This window comes from Prionailurus bengalensis, chromosome C1 (assembly GCF_016509475.1).
Source record: "Prionailurus bengalensis isolate Pbe53 chromosome C1, Fcat_Pben_1.1_paternal_pri, whole genome shotgun sequence".
Taxonomy (NCBI): domain Eukaryota; kingdom Metazoa; phylum Chordata; class Mammalia; order Carnivora; family Felidae; genus Prionailurus; species Prionailurus bengalensis.
The window spans coordinates 151,510,214-151,533,458 of NC_057345.1; the positions used below are offsets into that span (position 1 = coordinate 151,510,214).

At 34.3% G+C, this 23,245-nt stretch overlaps 1 protein-coding gene across 2 annotated transcripts in view; it reads left to right on the top strand.

The window, feature by feature from the left end:
- PSMD14 (proteasome 26S subunit, non-ATPase 14) overlaps window positions 1-23,245 on the top strand; it is a 97,960-nt gene that overhangs the window by 55,884 nt on the left and 18,831 nt on the right. For both annotated transcript variants that reach the window (XM_043576891.1, XM_043576892.1), the window contains 3 exons: window positions 1,513-1,583; window positions 2,573-2,723; window positions 16,662-16,769. In XM_043576891.1, the coding sequence (XP_043432826.1) occupies window positions 1,513-1,583; window positions 2,573-2,723; window positions 16,662-16,769 (330 nt within the window). The remainder of the gene's footprint in view (window positions 1-1,512; window positions 1,584-2,572; window positions 2,724-16,661; window positions 16,770-23,245) is intronic.

Consider the following 23,245-nt stretch of genomic DNA (forward strand, 5'->3'; position numbering starts at 1 on the left):
TAATATCATTTCCTTCTAAATGTTTGTTTGACAGTTTGAAATAGAAGATTTTGATCTTTGTGTTCATTCTATGTAGTAGATTACAAAGGTTTTCTTTTGGCCCAAGAGTTAACAGACTTTCTGTAAAAACATGTTTCTGTCTCCTACTCTTATGATTTTTTTTTTTTAATTTTTAAACCCCCTTTAAAAATGTTCAAAACAAAACAACTACAACAACAACAAAAAACACCTATAGGCAACCTATGCCTATAGGCATACCCCTGTTCTTGAGGATGCTTTCTCCATTAAGATTCAAAATATCGGGGCGCCTGGGTGGCTCAGTCGGTTGGGTGTCCGATTTCGGCTCAAGTCATGATCTCGCAGTCCGTGAGTTCGAGCCCCGCGTTGGGCTCTGTGCTGACAACTCAGAGCCTGGAGCCTGTTTCGGATTCTGTGTCTCCCACTCTCTCTCTGACCCTCCCCCATTCATGCTGTCTCTCTCTGTCTCAAAAATAAATAAACGTTAAAAAAATTTAAAAAAAAAGATTCAAAATATCATTTGTTTTGGTGGAAAGGAAGTGCTTAAATATTAACTGTTTTATTGAGATAGATTAAATTCCTGATGTTAGAAGAAAACCTTGTAGGAGTTATAATGGCAGTGATCTATCACTGGAGAGGTGACATGATTGCCTTTAATTCTTCCATGTTCTAAAAATCTTTTGAACTAGCAAGACAATGCAGCATTTAAAAGACTTGGTTTTAGATCTCTAATGAAGAATTATTTGTGATTGCTTTTATATTTGAGATGATATTCAAAAGTATATATTTGCCTCCAAGCACTTAATCTACCAAGTAGTTCTTAATGAAGCACTCACTCAGCTTCCTCCTCTCCCAGCCCACCCTGCAAAACAAACAAAAACAACTCTGGGAAATTCATAAACTGTTATCCTTCTTCAGAGTATTTATATTGCTGAGGAACAAAAAGTCTTTAGGTTATTGATTATTATAGCTGAATAGTTGTAGAACTTTGGATGGGATGGAAGGGATATAATGCTAATCAGGTATCAGAGATGGCATTTGGAACTATGCTTGCCAAGATAGGTCTAGCCAAAAATAGTTAGTTCAGTCATTTGGTATTTCTGGTATTTGTGTGTGTGTGTGTGTGTGTGTGTGTGTGCGCGCGCGCGCGTGCGCGTGTGTGTGTGCATAGCAATGGCCATAAACTCTTAAAGGATCCCCAAAACTTAACTCATTAGCTAACAGCAGTTTGGTAAATGGCAATTTTAGAAACTTTATTAAAGTATGGCTGATAATTGAATGACATAAATGGGAATCAATTATGAGTATCCAAGCCTATAAAATTATTTTGGCATCCCAAAATAATATACATAGGGGTTTTTGGGTTTTTGTTTTTTTGGTTTTTTTTTTTTTTTGGTAGCTTTTTGTTCATTTAGATTGTTAAAAAAAAAAAAAGTTTCTGGGTATTTATTCACAGTTCTAAAAGCTAGTTATTTTTCTTTTTGTCTAACCCAGGGTGTCAGTGTGGAGGCAGTTGATCCAGTGTTCCAAGCCAAAATGTTAGATATGTTGAAGCAGACAGGAAGGTAAGTATTCTAACTAATTTTATACAGGAATAATGGGAAGTAGTTTTAGAAATGTGTTTCAAAAATCTGGATGTTTATGACTATCATACCTGGAAAAAAAAAAGCCATGTACTTAATGTAAATTATCACTGTCAGTCCTGTGTACTACCTATCTAGTATCTCTTTCTTCTAGAATCAGAGAAATTTGCCAATGAGAAAACTGCCTCATGTTAAAATTCTCAACCATCACATAGTAAGCTTGGGCTGCAGCTTCCCTGTTCAGCATATGGAGTTACTGTCTGGTCATTTATAATTGAAAGAGCTTGTATGTTCCATATATTGGAGAGTTGGGACTAAATAAGATTCTGGCTATTTAATTATATTAGGCATATGATTTTTAAAGACAGAGAAAGTAGAATTTAGATATTTTTCAAGTTTTCCCCCAGATTAAATCTCTCAATAGTTGTCATTCTCTTGCTCAAATTCTTCTACTGTGGAAGAAACTTCAAAATTAATGTTAGCAAAAGGCTCAGCAGCTGAGCAGAACAGTGCAAATTGGTTTTTGACTGAGTTCCTAGTTCTACTGCTGGTTTAATTGATATTTAATCCTTTCACAACAGTGGATCCTGGTGTCCATTGTTAACAATGTACTCTGCCTGGAAAATCCTATTCCCAGAGCTAAGGAGTTAAAGAGTAGATATTTACTTGAATGCTGAAAGGGTAAAAACTGGCTCAGAGAAAGTGTGGTAACAAGGTGAAAAACTGAAAGCCGTATCTACCACTGCTAATGTGCATCTCTTAATGATAGCACTCCTTTGTCATGCTTATTCATTTCCATGTTTTCTGGATAATATGGTGTATGATTTCAGTGTTTCTAATGGTGCTTTTTCACACCTGTGTGTTTTTCATCTCTTCTTCATTTATACCCTGTTAGTGTGTTGTTTCTTTTCATAGCATACATGTGTATTACTTGTTCTGTTCTGAACTGCTGAATGCCCTCTTTGTTTCAGGCCTGAGATGGTTGTTGGTTGGTATCACAGTCACCCTGGCTTTGGTTGTTGGCTTTCTGGTGTGGATATCAACACTCAGCAGAGCTTTGAAGCCTTGTCGGAGAGAGCTGTGGCAGTGGTTGTGGATCCCATTCAGAGTGTAAAAGGAAAGGTAGAGTAGATTCTATCTTTATTAGCACCTACTGCCACATTCTGTTTACAGATACATTAGATTAAAATTTCTTTTGTTTAGAGCAGGATTTGTACGCACACAGAAAAAAAAAAACCCCTGACTGTGTATTTAAAAACACAAACAAAAAACTGTACAAGTCGAAAAATGTGTCTTGGTATAATTAGCAATATAACTATTTGGAGATTTGTTTCTACTTTAATCAGCTAAAATTGTCTAATCATAGATGTTTATTTTTAAATTTAATTTTATTTCATAGATTTAGGAACATTAAACCACATAAAAGCCTGCTATGCACATTTTATTATTATTTTAGTAAACATTGTTTTATCTTCCTTTATCTTAAAATGGTGAATTTGGGATTGGCACAACATTTTATGTCTCTAGTTAAAGACTCTCTGTTTTGCAGACATTGTATAGAACATATTCTGGAGTTGGATGTTCCAAATGTTTTAGACAATGAAAACTTGACCCAAAGACTTGGTATCAGCCATTCGCATTTTTGGAGTGAGGACGCAGATGAATGATTAAATATGCTAAATGATTCAGAAAAGAGATTAACTTGCAAAGCATATTGGGTTATAGTTGTTCTTTGTTGAAATCTTTTGTTCTTGTTTAGTTCTTTTTATTCCCCCCTTCGTTCTCTCTCTCTTTCTTTCTTTTTTTTTTATTTCTTTCTTTCTAGCCCCATATGCCATTTTCCTATTTCCTGCCTCATGACAGCAGGGAGCAGCTCTATTATCACCTTCACAGAGCTGTCTGCAAATGTGAGAGGCAATTCGATTTTGCTCAACCACAGGGAGAGTGGATTAGAAAAACTACAGAACATACAGAAATTGGCTAGGTGGTTACTGCTTTAAAATACTGCTGAGGTGTCTTGTTTGAGCATGTACTTCCATTGTAGTGTAGAATAATTGTTAAAATCACAATACATTTATGGAATCCTTTTTATGCAGCTTTTACAAATAATTTTTAGAGCACTTAAAAATAAATATTAGCTTGCTATCTATCAGACCTGGAATTTGCTAGTATTGCAGATTACATTTATATCTGCTCACCAGCTCAAACAAACTAAATATGGCTATTAAACGTGGAGTTTTTATCTGTTTTGAATTTGAAGTTGAACACTTTCTGACATCCTATCATTATGACGAATAAAAATTGAGGTCTTCCCTAAATCATGATCCTATTAGATGTGATTTAGTTTTTCAGAGGTGGAAACTAGCCACAAAAACAATAATAATAGAAACCAATGTAGTAGATAATTCAAAGAGGATCACTTCTGATGCTTGCTGTATACCTGTATTTCAGTTTATTCTTTTTAAAACTATATTGTTACTTAACTAATACAGATAAAAGGAGTTAAATCCTTGAATTTTGTTAGTTTTATGAATTAAAATACAGTATGATACTTCCCTAAGTTTAATTCTCTGATATGGTACCTTTTTAATAGCTCACAATTAACTCATTTAAGTAATAATTATTATTTTAGAAATATAACAGTTATCCAGTTAAGTACCCCCACCACAATATTTACAAAAGATAATTGAAGCTTAATTTTAAGTATAATTAGAGTTCTGTCTTGTTTATAGTATCTTGATGTCAGTTTTAGTTTCTAAACCTAGTTTAGGTATTATATAACATTGGTGTTTGCATTGTTTATTTCTGATTAATCATAATTCATGTTAAAAGAATGACTTTCATTAAAACACTTGCATGACAGGACTGTTGTCATATGGTAAATGTAGTTATTTTTTCAAAATAATATATCTAAAATTACTTTATAAAATCATATGTATCATTGTCTAGTTTTACATGTCATAAAAAATATTTTTGAAAAATAGAGTATAAGTATCTGTCATCGATGATTCACATCACTTCTTGCACCCAACATAGATTCGTATAGTTAATATTACCTGAAATAAGGATCCAGTTCTGTCTCAATAGTGTAACTTCATCTGTAGGATGTCTGAGTTTGGTTATAATTTATGGTTCTTTTAGTGTCAAGACTTCTCAAAACTGTAAGCCAAACTTACGTATATAAACTTAAAAAAAACAAGAGTAACATAGGATTCTCCCTCTCCCCTTCCCTGCATGTGATTTATCAAAGCTGTCAAAATATTTAGCAAAACAATGATTAGATCAAGAGTTAAAATGACAATCTATATATAAATTATTCACATTGAGTCTCTGTTCACTTAATACCTCTTTCCTGTATATTTTATATTTTCATTTTCATAAATCCCAGTATTATCTGTTTTTGAGTGATGAGGTAATTACTAATTCTTTGTAGTCTCATTAATTCATAATGTTTGATTTCCTTTTATAGTGACTTGAGTGTATATTTATGGAATTATTGCTGTGTGCCAGGTATTGTGGTGATAAATTTTCAACTTGTCTCATGTATTCTTTAGTAATTCTGGGGATACAGGCAGTATTATTACTCCATTTTATCAATGAAAAGGTAAAAAAAAAATTAGGGTCAAAGAGATTACTTTACCCAAAATCATAGCATTATTTTTTAATTTTTATTTTCTAATGTTTATTTTTGAGAGAGAGAGAGAGAGAGAGAGAGCGCGCAAGTGGGGGGTGGGGTGGGGTCAGAGAGAGAGAGAAAGAGAGAGAGAGAGAGAGGGAGATACAGAATCCAAAATAGCTGTCAGCACAGCTCTGAGCTGTTAGCACAGAGCCTAGCGCAGGGCTCGAACTCACGAACTGTGAGTTCATGACCTGAGCTGAAGTCAGATACTTAACCAACTGACCCACCCAGGCGCCCCCAAAATCATAGCATTATTAAGCAGCAGAACAAGGATACAAATCAGGTCTATAAAATTTCAGAGCTCAAACTGTTTTAATGGCTCTTTAATATTAGACAGTTACGAACTATATAATTAGAGTAACACAGAATTGGAAAATGAGTACCAGAGGTCATTACCACACCCTTTCTTAACTTATTTGGATAGGTATCACTTCCCTCAGGGTAAGGCGCTACACATTTTGTCTAAGTTCTCAATAGTTCCCTATACTATTTATAGTAGTTATTTATTAATTGATTTTTCTTATACAGTATTCTGTTAATTAAAAAAAAAAAAGACAATTTAGACAGACCTGTTCCTGTCAGCTTTTGCGACATCCCTAGGGCCAAACATTGAGACCTACGTAAATAATAAAATACACTATATGATAAAGAATCCACAGTATTCTGTATATTATGTAATCCTGTAAATGTTTAAAAATGATACAGGTAGAAAATGTTAATAACATGCATAATTTAAGTGGAGAGTAAGCTATAGAAATTACTGGTGAGTCTCACTCTAAACTTCTCAGTGAAATAGTTAAAAATCTGTTTTAGTTTATTTGTAAAATACGCATATTCAGATATTCTCAACTTCAGTTCTCAAGTAATAAAGTGACAGCCTCTTGCTTAAAGTTTTGTTGTCTTGAATATATAGCCCACAACTGGACTTGATCCAGCAGCAAATTTCAAAGTTGTAACATGATTATACTGCGTCCTTAGGGCAAAAAGAATGATGACTGTACAAAATCATAAAACTACCATGCAACTATTACTTCTTTTGAGAACCTATTTCCTTATCACAATTCCTATCAGTAAAAATGTTCAGATGTTACCTGCTGTTAACAATCTCCATGTTTTGTTTCCTATTTTGAAAACAGTAAAAGAGAAAAAAAAAACCCTCATAACCCTTTAGTCCATATAAATCTTCACACTGGCTGGGTTTTCTTGGGAAATTTCTGTTTACTCTGATCAGAAATCCTGTTTATCAGCAGGGATTTCTTAAGTACATCTGATGTGCCTGTGTGCTAATGATTCTAAAAAATGTCTTTTTGTGAAGATAAGTCATATACATTTAGTGTCACTAGTGAGCTAGATAACATTCTGCCAATTATATGCTTGATAACCCTATGTTGCATACTGGTAGAATACAAATTATACTGATACTGCTTTGTTTCTGTAACTAAGTATTAAGGTGGTTGCTAGAGAGAAATAATCCAGCAGATACTTATTTGGAACCTTGTATGTGCCAATATGCAATAAAGTAGTACTTGCATAGCAAACATAGTAAATGGAAATTAAATTAGAAAGAAATTGGTATGGCTGCACAAAGTAAATGAAGCTTGGACTGAGTCTTGATAGCATATTACTCAGAAAAGATAAGTTTGTACCTTCTGGAGGAGAATGTAGAAACAGTTCTATTCCAGATTGTATACCTAGCCTCTTTGTTCATGCTTTTTCACAGATACGTTAGAATGTAAAATGAACAGTTTTTGATGATGTTGTTTTTAGTCAGCATTTTATAAAAAAGATAGGACTTTGAAGAATAAATGCAAATATTGGAGGAAAGAATTAAGGAATGAACATAAGAGCTTACCTTTTATTTTCAAGAGATTTAGAAGGTTTTGTCTTTTTCAGGGTAAGGAGGGCAAATATTTTACTTATCCAGAAATTTTGTATTAGAAGTTTTAAGATGGTGGAGATTTTAAACTACTCAAAAATAGTTTTGTTTTAGCGTTTTCTTCTTATTGTCATAAAGGCAGGGCATAGAGTAATGAAGAGCATGGGCTTTGGGATCAGGCCTGCATTCGAATCCCATTTTTATCTCTTTATCTCCTCTCTGTAGTATGACTTTGAGCAAGTTGCCGAATCTAGAACTTCAGTTTTCTCATCTATAAAACAGGGGTGTTGGTACCTGTATTATGAAATGATCTATGTAATGAGTAGGGTGTGCATGCCATACAGGAGATGTGCAGTAAGTGACATTATATTCTGAAGGTTAAAATAATTGGTACGTTTTAAAGAGATTTACAACTAGCATATTTAAAAATATGGAATGTGAGTATTTCTGACAGTCTTTTAAGAACAAGTCTATACATTAACTGACTTGCTCATTTTAAGAAGATGAAGGCAATGACTACAAAAGAAATGGAAACTTCCCCTGTATTTTGTATTTCTTAATTTAAGAATACTTAATCAGCTGATTCTTTTATTGAGCAGTTACTATTTTTCTGACATATTTCTCTAGGACATTCTGATGAAAAGAAAAATAATTACATTAAAATTCTGGCCTTTGAAATGCAGTCAAACTTTCAAGTGATTAATGTATTGCACCCAAAATTGTTTTGTTCATCTGCCTACGTATTATCTTCCCTCTACAAGATTGGGGCCTCTTTCAATGGGGAAATGTTTTCATATCTGGGAATTTATGTAGTGTCTTGGAAAAAAAAATCATTTTCTTCATAAATGTTTATAAAATAAAATCAAAGAATGAATGTGTGAGTGGTCAGCCAGCCATTACCAGTTTTGGCTTTTAGCATACAAAAAACTGGTTAATTTTATGAGGTTTAGTAATTTTTATGTTATTGGTTACAGAGTCATTTATTAAATAAGTGAAATGTGGGATTGATAAGGTCAGTGAGCCAGTTCATAGATATTAGCCTTGATGAGTATGAACTTTGTGTAATGTAATCAGAGCTAGAGTTCATGTGTAACATGCTATTTGCCTTCTAAAGATAGTGAAAGATACGCAGAATACCTGTTATTCATAAGTTGTTTGTTTGTTTGTTTGTTTGTTTGTTTGTTTGTTTTTAATCGGTATCCCATAAGGGTCAGTTTGGGCTCGATAGTCCTAATCTCAGATTGTATACACACACACACACACACACACACACACACACACCTTCATCTAGTTTTCCAGATTGCAAGAGAAAAATAGAAAATAGGACACATAAAAATTCTATTTCTACTCCTAATATAGCTCTGTGAGCATACCCATCCAACTCTTGGAACAAGTTTAGTTACTATATTATCTTTTGTTTGCTTCCTGTTTTACACTCTTATTATCAATTTGAAGTTTTATAAAATTCTCAGATTTAATTTGTGAGGCTACCTAAGAAATTATAGGTGCTAATGTGCCTACAGTATTCCCGATAGACAAGCTTAATAGTTTACAATATTTATTTAGCTGATATTATCAGAAATTGTCAGCTACGAATGTTAAAGCAATTTTATGTTTGAAATTCTAAGAAACATAAATCTTATATAGAACTAACAGTTCTTAGTATAGTTCTTTTAATTTATAGTTCCTGTATTAATAATGTAGTCTCTGACCTACTTTATTATTGTTTAGTACTTATTATGCATTTTGGATGATATAAATCCACTTCAAATTAAGCTGTTTCAGTAAAGGTATAGGAGAACCTTTAAAACTCTTTCCATTATCTGTAAGAATATTATTTATTGACTTTTGATTCTTGAATACTTTTCTTCCCCCACTCTAAAGATCCTTGGTCATTGATTTAACAGGTACTTCCTGATCACTACTGTGTCCCAGGCATACACTGGAGACATAGAAAAGAACAAGATCTATCCCATTATTAATTCCAGTATTGTGCCAGCATATGGAAATCATAACTTTGTAGGGGAAGCTTTTCCATAACCCATATATATAGTAATTGTTTAAGATCATACTGAAATGATTTGACATTAGCCCTTGTTAATTGTGAGGATGTTTCTGTACCCGGGACTTAGTTTTAATAGATTTAATATGTTCTTATCATTGGGGGTAGATACTTTTGTAGGTCATAGTTGATTCCTGAATGATTATTCTTAGATGACTAGGAAGCTAATTAATAGATGCCCAGTGCCACTTCTTACATTCCAAATTGCTTTACTGTATGCAGTTTTTATTCCAAACGTAGGTCAGTACTTGGTGATGTTTGGGTTTTTTGGTTCAGTATGTCATGGAAGAGTACTTTATGAATTTCAAAACTGATCAGTGATAGGAGGTGGGAAGTATATATTTTGTAAAGATAGTGATTAGATATTTGTAGATAATGACCCTTTTTTGAGGAAGAATGAACATGAATGATAAAACTTTATATAAAATGCTTTCCTTGGAGCTCTTGGTTTTAATAGGTGTTTATTCTATACCATATTATGTATGCCAGGTACTCTTCTGGGGAATGGATATTTATTTGATGGTGAGTAGCACACAAAGCTGCTGTCGTAACTGATCTCAGAGTAGTCTTTTCTTGTTTTGTGATAGGAGAAAGTGTTATATCAAATAGCTTCGTGGTGAAGAGTACTGACTTTGGCGTGTTGTGTGTGTACAGATCATAGTGGTATCACTTGCTGGTTGTGTCACTTCATTTAATTTATCCAAGTTCTCTGAGCCTCCATTTTCTCATCCATAAATTGAGAATATTAATACTTACCTCTTGGTTGTTGAGAGATTTAAACAAGATAATTTCTATACAGTATTTAATTAATAAGCTCAATAAAAATACGAAAATGATACCAACAAAGTATTAACCATTACATATTTTTCTTACAAAAATGACCTTTCCTATTGAGAGATGGCAGTTTGAAGGATATGTTTGCATTTTTCTTTGAAGGTGATATTACAGCACAAGAAATGTATGTAAGTCCTTTATTCCTCGTATCCACCTGCCCTACCGTCTTGTTAACATGGTTGAGCTTCAGCCTTTAGTCTCTAAAGTCTTTTCTTTCTCTCCTTTTTGTGGAACTGTCAAGAAGCATATCAACTATATTGCTTTAGTTTGTGTATACCAGAAAGGAATCTGAAGTCACTTGTTCATTTAATATAGACTGTGGGTGAGTAGCCACCAGATAGAATTGGTACTCTGAGTTGATATCAGACCAGTGACCCAGAGATGATAGTCTCTTGTATCATTAATAGTCCTCTGAGAAGTTCAGTCTTTAAGTTTAGTGTTTATTTGTCACAATCTAGAAATATCTGTTATACCGGAGTGTCAAGCAAGATTCCAGGCATATTACCATTTTTAAAAAGAGATAATAATATTTAGCATAACTCTATACTTCTTAAAAAACTTTAATTAGGAATTTTCCTAAGGAAATAGAGGTCTTTCAATGTTTCTCCCTTGGGGTACCTGGGTGGCTTAGTTGGTGAAGCATCCGACTGCGGCTCAGATTATGAATCTTGTGGTTCATGAGGTCGAACCCTGCATCGGGCTCTGTGCTGACAGCTCAGAGCCTGGAGTCTGCTTCAGATTTTCTCTCCTTCCCTCCCTCCCTCTCTCTCTCTCAAAAATAAATAATAAACATTAAATTTTTTTTTCAATATTTCTCCCTCATTTTCTGTTGATGTTTTCATATGTCAAGTGCCTGCGGATGCCAAATTTATAATTCTGATTTGGTTTTGGAGTAGCTTTTTTCTAACTTTAACACTGTTGTAGTAGCAGTATTCTACCTTGTTTACCAGGTCAGTTTGGGTGTTCCAAGAAGCAGGTACCAAAATGGGATTAGTTGTGCAAGAGATTTATTATGGTAAGCACCTGTGATGGATAAAGGGGAAACCCTTCAGACAGCAGTACAGGTCTGACCCTGTAGAAGGAAAAAGGAAAGGTAGAATTGGGTAGGAAAAATACCAGACTACAACATGTTCCTGAGAAAGTTTCAGCCAGACTGATGGGAAGTCCTTGAGACAAAATTGCCTTTAGAGTAATCCTAGGTGCTAGTACCCCCATGGTACTCATTCATTGGCTGGGAGTAGCCCAAGGAAAACATGACTTAGGGTGAACTCCCAGAAGATCCAAAGGTGTAGCATGTGGAGGTGGTGAGTCAGCGATGCTCTCTGAAGCAGGTTCTGTCTGAAAGGAGGTCTGAGCTGGCTACTCTGTGACTGCCACGGTTAATAACACTAAGAACTACAGTGGCAAGTACACATACGTTTTATTTAATCTTATCACCAACTCTGTGAGGTGTCGTTCATGAGCAAATGGAGACATTGAGAGCGTAAATAACTTACCCTGGATCGCTGAACTAGCCATTGAAGAACCACAGTTGTAACTTAGGCAGGATTCTGACTCCTATGTCTCAAGCGTTTAGGTACCTATACCAGACCGACTACGTGCATACCAGAAAAAATCCTGCTGAACTTACTGTTTGCATTTTTTGATGCATGTCTTCACTTGTCAAAAAAATACATTATGCTAGTTCCACCCCATCCCCCTTTTCTCCCAGTATATTGAAGTTGTACTACAGATCTCTAGCTACAGTAAGCAGTTCTCCAAGGATGAAGAAAGAAAATGTACATACACATAGGAATTTCTTTTCCAGAGCTAAAATTGACATTTTATAAATAATTTCCGTGTTGCAAACTTGAGACTAAGAAATCACAGCAATTCAGTGATATGCATTTGGCATGAGTCAGTTTTAGTTCTTAGTGCTTTTCATTGGAAATGGCATAAAAAGTAAGATTTCTTTGAATTTTTTATGCTGTGGGCTTACAAGAGACAGAAGATGTTTTTCTCTTATAGATGTCTGGCAGTGCATGGCAGCAGAAGTAACGAAAGGGTCACAAACCCCAGCAGTACTCCCAGGTCACATGCACCCTTAATTTTTAAAGAATCTAGAGACAACCTAAGCAGTTGATAACAGGTCATTTCTAGGTGATAAAGAGTATTTGATATGGAGTGCTGCTACACTAGCATTTTTATAGTCATTAGATACGGTAGTAGGTGTATGTACTTTTAAGTATGTAACGTAATTGGTAACTGAATTACAACCTTTTTTCTTTTTTTTGACATTTGACATTGATTTTGAGGTCTTAAAAGTTTTCTTTCAAGCCTTAAAAAAAATCTGCTTCTGTTTATTTTTATGTAAACACTTTCCATAGTCATTGACTTCAATATAAATGCAATTGGAAATGCCAAAGGAAGCTACTGTTATAAGAGAGACACGGAGACGTAGAGATTATAATTCTAGTAACTACTGCCAAAAGTGCTTATGCATTTTTCTTTCAGAAACCTTTGTATTAAACTAATTTTAAGAGCTTTGCTTAAGAAGAGAGCCTCCTTTGAAAGTAAACATTGGGTTTACATAGGTTGATGCTTTAGAAATTTAGTCTCTCAGTGACCTAGCAGTTGATATGAAAATATGAATTTGAAAATAAATAGCATATTGGATAAACTGTACTATACTTATGAAAGAAGCCAAAAAATTATGGATTAAGCTGAATTTGGAAATAATTACAGTTTTGAGTCCTAAACCAGATTCGTTATTAAAATGAAATGATAGGTCCTTGACCCTTGGGTGTGCTTGGAATAAATATGGAACACAGTATTGTTTTTAAAACTATTTTGCTTTTATAAGCTAAGACAGATGTACAAAAAAGATGCAGTTTTTATTTTGTATTGGCAGCTTCCAAATATTTAGTATCTATTTCCAAGAGTTGCAATTAGTAAAGCAACCATGGTACTGAAATCTGCACATCCCACAAGCTAATTATATTTGCAAGGTCAGAGTGAATACATATTTTCAGAAAAATAAAGGGTTATATAAATATGTGTCTTCTACTTGGCTGTTATATCACAGTTTGTTGATCTGGAGTATAATGTGTACAATTCACAAATTTGTCTGATAACAGAAAGTGGTGTGTGATTGTGTTTATTTTACTAACCAGTATATTCACAGCAATCACTTCCAAATATCTCTCCAGTAAAGATGTGTTAATTACAAAACAGACAAGGTCTTCTATTATATTAAAGCTACTAACAAGAAGACAGCAGGAATCACACATGTAAATAGCATCATCAACCCCTATTTTAGTCCTCTGTTTTGATCTGTGAGTTGCGCATAGACCAAAGGTGCTATTAAAGACTGAGTGTATGAAATAGGCAGCATTATATGAACAAAATTTATTCAACAAGAAAACAGACCTTTAACATGAATTTAACAAGCCTGAGAAATTATAAACTATCATATGCTGCAGATTCATGCAGTGATAATAAACAAAAAAGGAAAGTAAGAGGTTTCCCTAAGCTAGCCAAACTGCTAATGGTTTTGTTATAAGCTGTCTACTGTTGCAGTGACCTCTGAAAAGTCTCAAGGCACTTGTACCAGAAAAAATTAAATGGTCAGGCTGGTGGATAGATTCAATGTGGTATATAGGATTTCAGCATGGGAAGGAATTATAAAAGTCTAGCATCATATTCCTGAAAATATTCTTTATAGTTTAGTTTGGAAGTTTTTGTTAGTACATATTAATGAGGTAGTTTTTATGCAAAGAGTTTTGGCTAAATTACTATTTGGATTTATAAGATATAAACTGAACTGGTTTAATGTATGTATATTTTAAAACAAACTGTTTAGAAAATTCATATAGCTCCAAAAATGGATTCTTTCCCTTGTCCCCTCCCCCAAACCTTAATTAATCTTTGGGGGTTCTTTGTGCAGTATATTGTATCTAAGATACCGTTCTTATCCATGGAGTGACCACTTTGCTGTCATTGTGTTGCATCATGCTGTAAATACATAAACATGGAGAAATGCCTTCAGCTTATACACACCTCCAAGTGCTCACCAGGGCTTTTTCTTGAATCTTACTGTGGCATAATTAACACCTTCTTCACCCATTGCTCATTAGTGCACTGGACATTAATGAGTCTATTTTGATAGGTTGCTCTAAAGGAGAAACCCACTTATTCTCACAGCGCAGAAGGCAATTATAAAATTGTACAGAAATTAAAATGTAGACTATATTGCCATATTTATATTTTTATTGCGTACTAAATCTAATTTTGGTCTGCAGGTTGTTGAACATGTTAGTTTCCTTAAGACAGTTGCTATAGCGATGGCAGCAAATTCCTTTAATCTTGGTGTAGTTAAAGTATTATTTTCTATTGGCTATCATATTGCTGTTCAGGAATTGTCAATCTAAGCATGTAATTTCACACAGGCCATCGTTTATTAGTTGAGCAGTGTATCACCTTTAAAATGTTTTATTTAATATAATTTAATTTTTTCTATTTTAGATTTGTTTCTAACTGATCGTAATACCTACTTAGCTGGTATTTTCATTTCCTTTTTATGAAGTTTCACACCTGCTTATAATATTCCAGAGAAATATTACAGAGATTTTTGCATGTAAAATAGCTGCCTGCTGTTTGTTTAAAAGCGTTCAGTATAAAAAAAATACATAGACATTTTATTGTGATATATGATGGAATTTTCATAGTTCTGTAGGATTGTTTTTTTCCTACAAATGATTTTACTAAAATTTTAAAATGGAATCAAAGGTTTCTAAGAACAGTGGGGCCAAGATGATGCTTTGCTCTTAAGTTTACCACAACACTTAAATGGTGGAAGTTCTTAATCCTGCATTTATTTAAGTACATCTGTCTATTAAAATGGTCATTTTTCTCCTTTTGCTTACATTTTAATTTTATCTTATGTGTTTTTTAGTAGAAAATTTTACTTCTTTGTTTTTTAAACAAGTGATTGAAATTATTTATGATGTTTTACTAAAGCATGCGTGATATTAGTACCTATTTTTATTATTGCTATATGAAAATAAATGATTAAAAAATTTTAAGTATAAGCAGGAGGTATAAACCTAGGCCATATTCATTTATATATAAATGTGAACGTTGAGTCTGAATTTCAGTTATTGTAGAGGAAAGAAAAAAGTTTCCAAAACTATTAAATCATGTATGTTCTGGGGATACTTGGTTTTATTTTGAGGCAGGAGGACTCTTTGGGGAAATTCAGACTGTTAGAAATAAAAGCAAAATTCAAAGTTGATTTTTTTTTTTTTTTTGGCCTGCTGGAGTGGATACTTCTTGTAATGCTTCGGTCTAAGTTTGTATTCTTTGATACTGTTTGTTGACCCTTCATGGTAGCCTTTTAGAAAGGGTGATTTTCTTTTTATTTCTTTAGATTTTGTTCTTTAGTGTACAGCATGCATACATAGCTCTGAACAGATTTTTCAGATGTGATTAGATTTCATGTGGCTTAACTTAAAAATAAATTTTATTTTCTACCTCTTACTCAACTAAACTTACTCAACTATACTCAAACTAATACAGATGGGAAACAGTCTAGTTGATGGCTGCTTTTATAACATTAATAAATCTCAGTTAAAGCACCTTTAAGGCAAATATAGAAAAATACATTATCTTGCTTAAAATTTTTTTTATGTGACGGCAGTATTGAGTTTATTATCTAGGTAATTGATTTAAATTCCCAGGAAGAAGTATCTGTCTTAAGTCTCAGTGCTTTACATAAAACTTAAACGAGTTCTATCAAATCCATGACAATGAACAGAAAAAAAAAAATGTTAGGATACTATGTGATGGGTGTTAAATTTCTTAATATAAAAGAACAGATGATACTGTATCATGTAAGACTATGTACTCTTTTTTATGGAAATATTGAATACACTTAGAAAAAGATGATACCTACTGTTATTTCTGTACTATGAACTTAGGGCCATATCATTCTATACCATGTTCCTGGCTTAAAGCACAGATGACCTTGGTTTTTTTGTATTTGCCTCCTATTCTTGACAGTGGCTTGGATATTTAAGGCCATCAGACAAGGTATAAAGTCTTTTATAGTCACAAGAAGTAAAAGGTATCTGACTAGAAGAGAATACGTGGAGCAAGTGCCTTGCTGGCTGTAATTTTGTTGTCATTTCAAGTACTGTGGTAGTATAATTGATGTGACAGGGCTGGGCTTTACATGTGGTCCCTTAGCTTGTGCTCACTTTCAGTTTTAGTTTCTCTTTGTCATTCATTTTGATTAGGTAAAATTTAGGTGACAAACATGCACACCAATGAAGGCTGTTTGGTTATGTAAGTTTAGTAATGATGTATTTCAATACTAAAGATGCAAAGTTAATGTTTTTCTTTACTGCTTCATGAAAATTGCAATAATTGGTGTCACCTTACATTACAAGATAGAGGGTGGTGTGCTGATGGCACAGTCAGCAGGAGGTTCTTTTTTATTAATATTATAATTAAATGATTTTCTGGAAATAGGCCAGAAACAGATGCAAGTTGATCATGCCTTGTCCACTGTTGCTTGGCATCATCACTTGCTTTTTAAAAAAGAATTGACCAGACACCTTATTTTTACAGGTTGTTATCGATGCCTTCAGATTGATCAATGCTAATATGATGGTCTTAGGACATGAACCAAGACAAACAACCTCAAATCTGGGTCATTTAAACAAGCCATCTATCCAGGTAATGCCTGTATTTGATAATGTGTTAAAACTCTGTTTTACATTTTAAAAGCCTATTATAAATGGTCATATTAAAATCTGATACTTAGCATTTTAATTTGTTTGCAATTAGTTTTTCTTGTGCTTGAGAAGATGATTATGGAAATTCTGTTGCAAAAGTTAGATTTGCTCATTTATGAGTCCATTTTTTGTGAAGTCTTTAAACTTTCCTAACATAGTTTGAGGATACCCTTTTTGGGAGCATAGGGGAGCCTTTATCTTGAGAGTACCTTATGGCTTTGCATGGTTAACATTGTAGTCAAGGACCAACACAAGTTTCAGGTAGACTGCGTTAGGTATCACTATTGATTGGTTAGTAGACATTTCTCATAGCATTAAAAATGGGAAAATTGATACACCTTGAGACAGAGTTCCTAAATGGTACTTAAAGTTTTCTACCTTTTCTTTGTTTACTCTCCACATTTAAAACAAATTCTACAAAACATATCTGTGTATCACTTTTGATTCATTTATGTCTTGTTCTAATAATGTCAACCGTCGTTCTCACAGTTATGTGGGCATTTAATATCCTCCTGAGTGATTAATGTTTTCTGTGTATCATTCACGTGTCTCATTGTTTTTACACAAATCTTTATTGTTTGCAAAGATTATTTTAAATGTGTTTTTAAATGCACCACAAACTGTGTCTATATAGTTAATTGCTTCTCTGAAGATTAATTAAATGGACAGAAATACCAGTTTGGTTTAATAGAACACATAGGACAAAGACATAGTAGCTATTACTTCTTGCCTTCTGAAACCTTGCTCTGTCATATGATTGTCTTTGGGGAGTTGTGGCTTTGATAGTTAACCATGGTTAAGCCTGGGTTACACTCATAACTTTATACCTTTAGATGCTTACTTGTGTAGCAGTCGCTCATCTGAAATTTTCTGAAGTGAAATGTTTTGTTTCAAAGAATTGAGGTGTGTTGCTTTTGCATAAAATTTTTTTACAAGTCAGGGAAAACTGCAGAGTTTAATGAGTATGAAATAAGCTACCAGTGTTTTTGATTGGGTACAGACAAGCCCATGCTTGTATGTTCCAGGAGAATATATTATTGGACCTGTTTAGCCTGTGATAATGACCTTTCTTATAAACCCCCATAGTATCATACTGCTTCATTATTTTTTTACAAAAGGTTAAGTAGCATCTCACAATCCAAGATCATTGTGATTACTACATGGTATATTTCTGCCAGAAGTTTTTACTAATTGCAAGTCAACAGCCACCTGTTGCCAATTTCATGTCTTAAATGTAAACACTGCTTTTTAACTTTATAAATTGAGTAAAATCAATATTAAAATCTGTTTTTTTTCTACAGCAGTCCAGTTTTTATTTTTCGGTGCTACCTTACCGTCTGTCATTTAAGGTAGACCTTATAAATAAAGCAAGTTCCAAACCCAAGTTAGAAAGACCTGTGTATATAATAGCTACAACATCATTGTTTTTCCTTTCATTTTAGTTTGTTTTGCCTTGTAATTAAAATCTGTAAATATATTTATTTCACAGTTTAAATAGCGCCCATCAAATGTCATCTATCTGAGTGCTTTATAGTTTTAAGACAATTTCAGTACTAAAACACTCAAATGGGATTAAGCCAACAAGTGACAGAACAAAGCCACACCTTAAAACTATTTCTCCCATCCAAGTACTAACCAGGCCCAACTCTGCTTAGCTTCCGAGATCAGACGAGATCGGGCGCGTTCAGGGTGGTATGGCCATAGACAAAACTATTTCTTAGTTTTCTAAGACAAGCTAGAAAGAAAGCAACCCAGAAGAATCTGAAATGAATGGTAATATTTATAATGGACTTTTAATATATGTTAGCAGAATCTTTGACTTGGGGATCAGGAGCCTTTCCAAAAGGCTTTTATTTTGGAGGAAAATTAGTTCGTGTTAAGAGGAGCCTTCCTCCTAAACCAACTTCTTTGTAACTGGGGATAGAAACCACTTATGCTGGTGTTACTAATGCTTCTCTAACATTGATTTTTTTTCTGTTATACTTACAGTAGTGGGGAAAATTATGATTATTTTATAGATTACTGTTTAATAATTTGAGGAAAATTCAAAATATGTTAAGAAAAAGGTTATAAAATAGGAAAGGTTCTCTTAGCAAATACATATTTTATAAACTGTGCCTATGTATCTATACCAAGATATTAGCATTGATTACTTTTGGTGGTGGCATTATGGAATTTTTTTCCTGTTTTTCCTTTTCCGTGGTTCCTAAACTTACTACTGTGAAACGTTTATTACTTAAAGAAAACATTATTTTTAAAACACTAAAACAGGGTTGAAATAGGTACCATAAAACAAAGCTAATAGACAAAGTTTATGTTAACTTCCATGTTTTAAATAAGGGAAGCCATTTTAATCCTGATAGGCAGAAGTATAGTGCCCACCCTATGGACTTTTGTTTTAATATATGAGACTTTGTATTATTTTGTCCTTGGAATATTTGACCATTATTGTCAAAGGTAATAGGATTGAGAGTTAACAAGCATTTTATTTTAGTAACTAAAAATTTTAAACTATATTCCACTTAAACTGTTAAGAGCATTTCAAATCTTTGAGAACCATAGTATAAGTGAAGCTTGGGTTGTGAACTGCATGGAAATTTGGTAACTTTTGATGCACAGATGCATTGTGCAAGGACCGTGAGCCTCTAAGTGTAGCCCTGAATACAATTGCATTGTCTAACAGAGTTTTAAGCTGTTTGAAAAACTTTTTTTTTTTTTTTTTTTTTTGAGGAGTTATAAAACTATTGCCCTGGAAGGAACCATTGAGGCCCAGAAAGTTCAAAATTTGCCCAGGTTTCATAGTGAATTAACGTAGGAACGGATATTTATAACCTGTGCTCCTGGTTCTTTATACTGCACTTGGAAGTTAATTATGTAATGAATTTTAGCACAGATAATATATTTATACAGTTCAAAATTTAAAAGGTACAAAAAGGTAGTTAGCAGAATTTGAATAAATATTTGAATAACTCAAATGGCGATTGATTTTGAAGTTTATTTCACTGTAATGATTACTTGTATACTTGTTTTGAATTTGTCATGCCAATAAAATTATGAATCTCTACTCTAAAGATGAACTAAAACAGCATAGAAGTAACCTGGAAATTAATCAACATATCTCAAAACTCCCCTTTGTCTATGGTCCTCCAAACCATTCTTAATCTAGAACAGATAGCACCTTACTCTGATAATGAGTACCAACATAGGCAGAATTTTCTTCTTGAAAGGTTACAGGATTTGAGCATAGAAAACCAGGATCAGGATATACAGGAAGCACATAAATAAGCTAAATGCTGTTAGTAAATCCAAAATATACTATCATAGAAACAGCGTTGTAAAAGGTGGCTGGTTTCCCAGGCCAGCCACTGAAAGCTTATTTAGCCCATAGTATACAATATTATAGAATAGAATCAGACTTTTATAACAGTGCTTCTCTGAGAAACTGCTACGGATTTAAAAGAAAAAAAATTTTAATGTTTATTTATTTTTGAGAGAAAGAGAGCATGAGGGGGAGAGGGACAGTGAGAGATGGAGACACAGAATCACAGAGCCTGATGTGGGGCTCATACTCACAAACCATGAGATCATGACCTGAGCTGAAGTTGGATGTTCAACCGACTGAGCCACCCAGATGCCCCGAAACTGTTGCGGATTTTAAGTAGCCAATTAATGAATGAGCTTTGGGAATGAACCCTGTTTTAATGAAGATTTTCCTAAATTTTCCTAAGTCCATCATATGTTTAAGTGTAAATCAAAAAGTTATGTAGTGATGTTTTAGGAACTTTCCTAGCTGTATAACTTTCTTCTTTATCTCTCTGACATACTGTGGCCTTTTTTGTATATTCTGTTTAATTTGTAATTTGACCCTTCCAAATGGTTAGTTCTCCCTCTTGATAAAACTAATCTTATGTTTGGTATATGCTGCCTCAACTTGTCAACTAAATTGGTTAATTTTTTTTTTTTAATGTTTATTTATTTTTGAGACGGAGAGAGACAGAGCATGAACGGGGGAGGGGCAGAGAGAGAGGGAGACACAGAATCGGAAGCAGGCTCCAGGCTCTGAGCCATCAGCCCAGAGCCCGACGCAGGGCTTGAACTCACGGACCGCGAGATCGTGACCTGAGCTGAAGTCGGACACTTAACCGACTGACCCACCCAGGCGCCCCTAAATTGGTTAATTTGAGAGAATTTAATATTCACTGAGGCTGAGTTTGGGGGGCTTATGTGGAAGGAGGACTGTACCTGGCCGAATTATTGTGATTTGGAATGTGCTGGTGTTACACAGTGCTCACTTACGCAGTGAGTAAGTGAAACTGGAAGACTGCTTGGGGATATCATTTTATTTAAGCTTAAATATTTTTTATTATGATAACTACTACTCTTTCATGCTGTGTTAGTTTTACCTCTTTTACCTAAATAATGTTAAGTGAAAAGTAGGTAGTGCCTTCAAATCCCAAACTGTATATTTTAGCAGTATAATTACCCTCCAAAATGTAGACTGTGGGCACACTGGCTGATTTTTGCGTTTATTGGCTATAGGTGTTACTAGCTTTATGGCTGCTATGTAGAAGTATGTAGTTAGGGCATTGTACAAAGGCACTTCAATGAGGGGACAATTGGCAACTGAAATCTAGTGTTAAGTTCCACTCTCCACTTGGGCTTTATCCACGGGAAGGACTAGTACCTTTTTCTGATTCTTCTACCCAGAGGATACACTTCCTAATTTACATAAATACTAGTACATATTTTTTTTTTTTTAATTTTTTTTTTCAACGTTTATTTATTTTTTTGGGGGGACAGAGAGAGACAGAGCATGAACGGGGGAGGGGCAGAGAGAGAGGGAGACACAGAATCGGAAACAGGCTCCAGGCTCTGAGCCATCAGCCCAGAGCCTGACGCGGGGCTTGAACTCACGGACCGCGAGATCGTGACCTGGCTGAAGTCGGACGCTTAACCGACTGCGCCACCCAGGCGCCCCAATACTAGTACATATTAAGGGAGGCCCTGATTAATTCCACTTTTAAGAAAAATTTTTTTTAACGTTTATTTATTTTTGAGACAGAGAGAGACAGAGCATGAATGGGGGAGGGTCAGAGAGAGAGGGAGACACAGAATCCGAAATAGGTTCCAGGCTCTGAGCGGTCAGCACAGAGCCCGATGCAGGGCTTGAACTCACAGACCGCGAGATCATGATCTGAGCTGAAGTCGGAGGCTTAACCGACTGAGCCACCCAGGCGCCCCTAATTCCACTTTTTGATCTGCATAGCACAGCATTTGTGAGCACTGAAATTTGACTCACTACTGATGATTATTGAGATGAATAAGGATTTAATAGATACATTTAGTACTTTAATTTTGCACATCAACCATTTTATTATAGCAGATGTTAGGATAAGAATGGATTGTTATAGTACATATCAAAATGTTTTAGTACTTGGTGGAATGATTTTTGCTAGTAGCAAAGTTTTAAAATAAGACTGGCTATGGTTTGTTTTTATCCTGGTCCTTTAAAGTGTAAAGACTTATGAATCCAAGAATTTCCTAAGATACGTTGTGGCATAGTATGGTAGAAAAAACATGGGCTTTGGAGCCAGAAGTACTCAGGTTCAAATCCCATCTTTGCCTTGATATAAAACTGGTACAGATTAAGAATTGTGTTATATTTTCTTCATCTGTCAAAATACAAATAGAACCAGTCTACCTTACTGGGTTGTTGTGAAGATTAGAAGACTTAATGTGCAAGACAGAGGCTGAGTATTCATTAAATGTTTCCTTTCTACCCCTTCCTCCTCTACCTCAATACCTTAAGACCTTAACTGTAAAATTCCAACAATTAGAGAGTGTGGTGGTGGTTTTGGTCAGCTTTAGCTTTATATTTGAGTTACGCCCCGAACGCTTTTTGTTCTTACACTTGTTGAACATAAATCCAAGGTGTATTTCTGTACTTAAATGTCTTACTAGGCAGATAGAGAGTCTCCCAAAGTACCATTCTGAACCCCATTTGAACGTCTGTTGCTAGCGTTCCATTATTTGAGCAGTTGCACGTGGATTTCATCACAGACAGATTTCATTGTTTCTTAATAAAGCCATGTCATTAGCTTAAATTTTTATTATGACCTTCCTCTTTGTCTTAGAAGACAAGTGCAGTGGAAAAAATTCTGGTTAGTGAGATTGCTCTCACTGGTTAAGATCATGAGGTAAGAAATGGACTTTGTTAATTTGGAGACATGTGTAGACACAATTATTTGACTCTATATATGACTCTGTAGAACTGAATCAAGAAACAGGGAAACCCCAGATTAATGTTGTGTGTGAAAAGATAAGTGTATTATTATGACTAAATTTTAGGCTTTTCTTTTGAAATAACAAAGAGCCCCTAGATATCATAAAATCAGACTTAACAAATTAAGTATTATT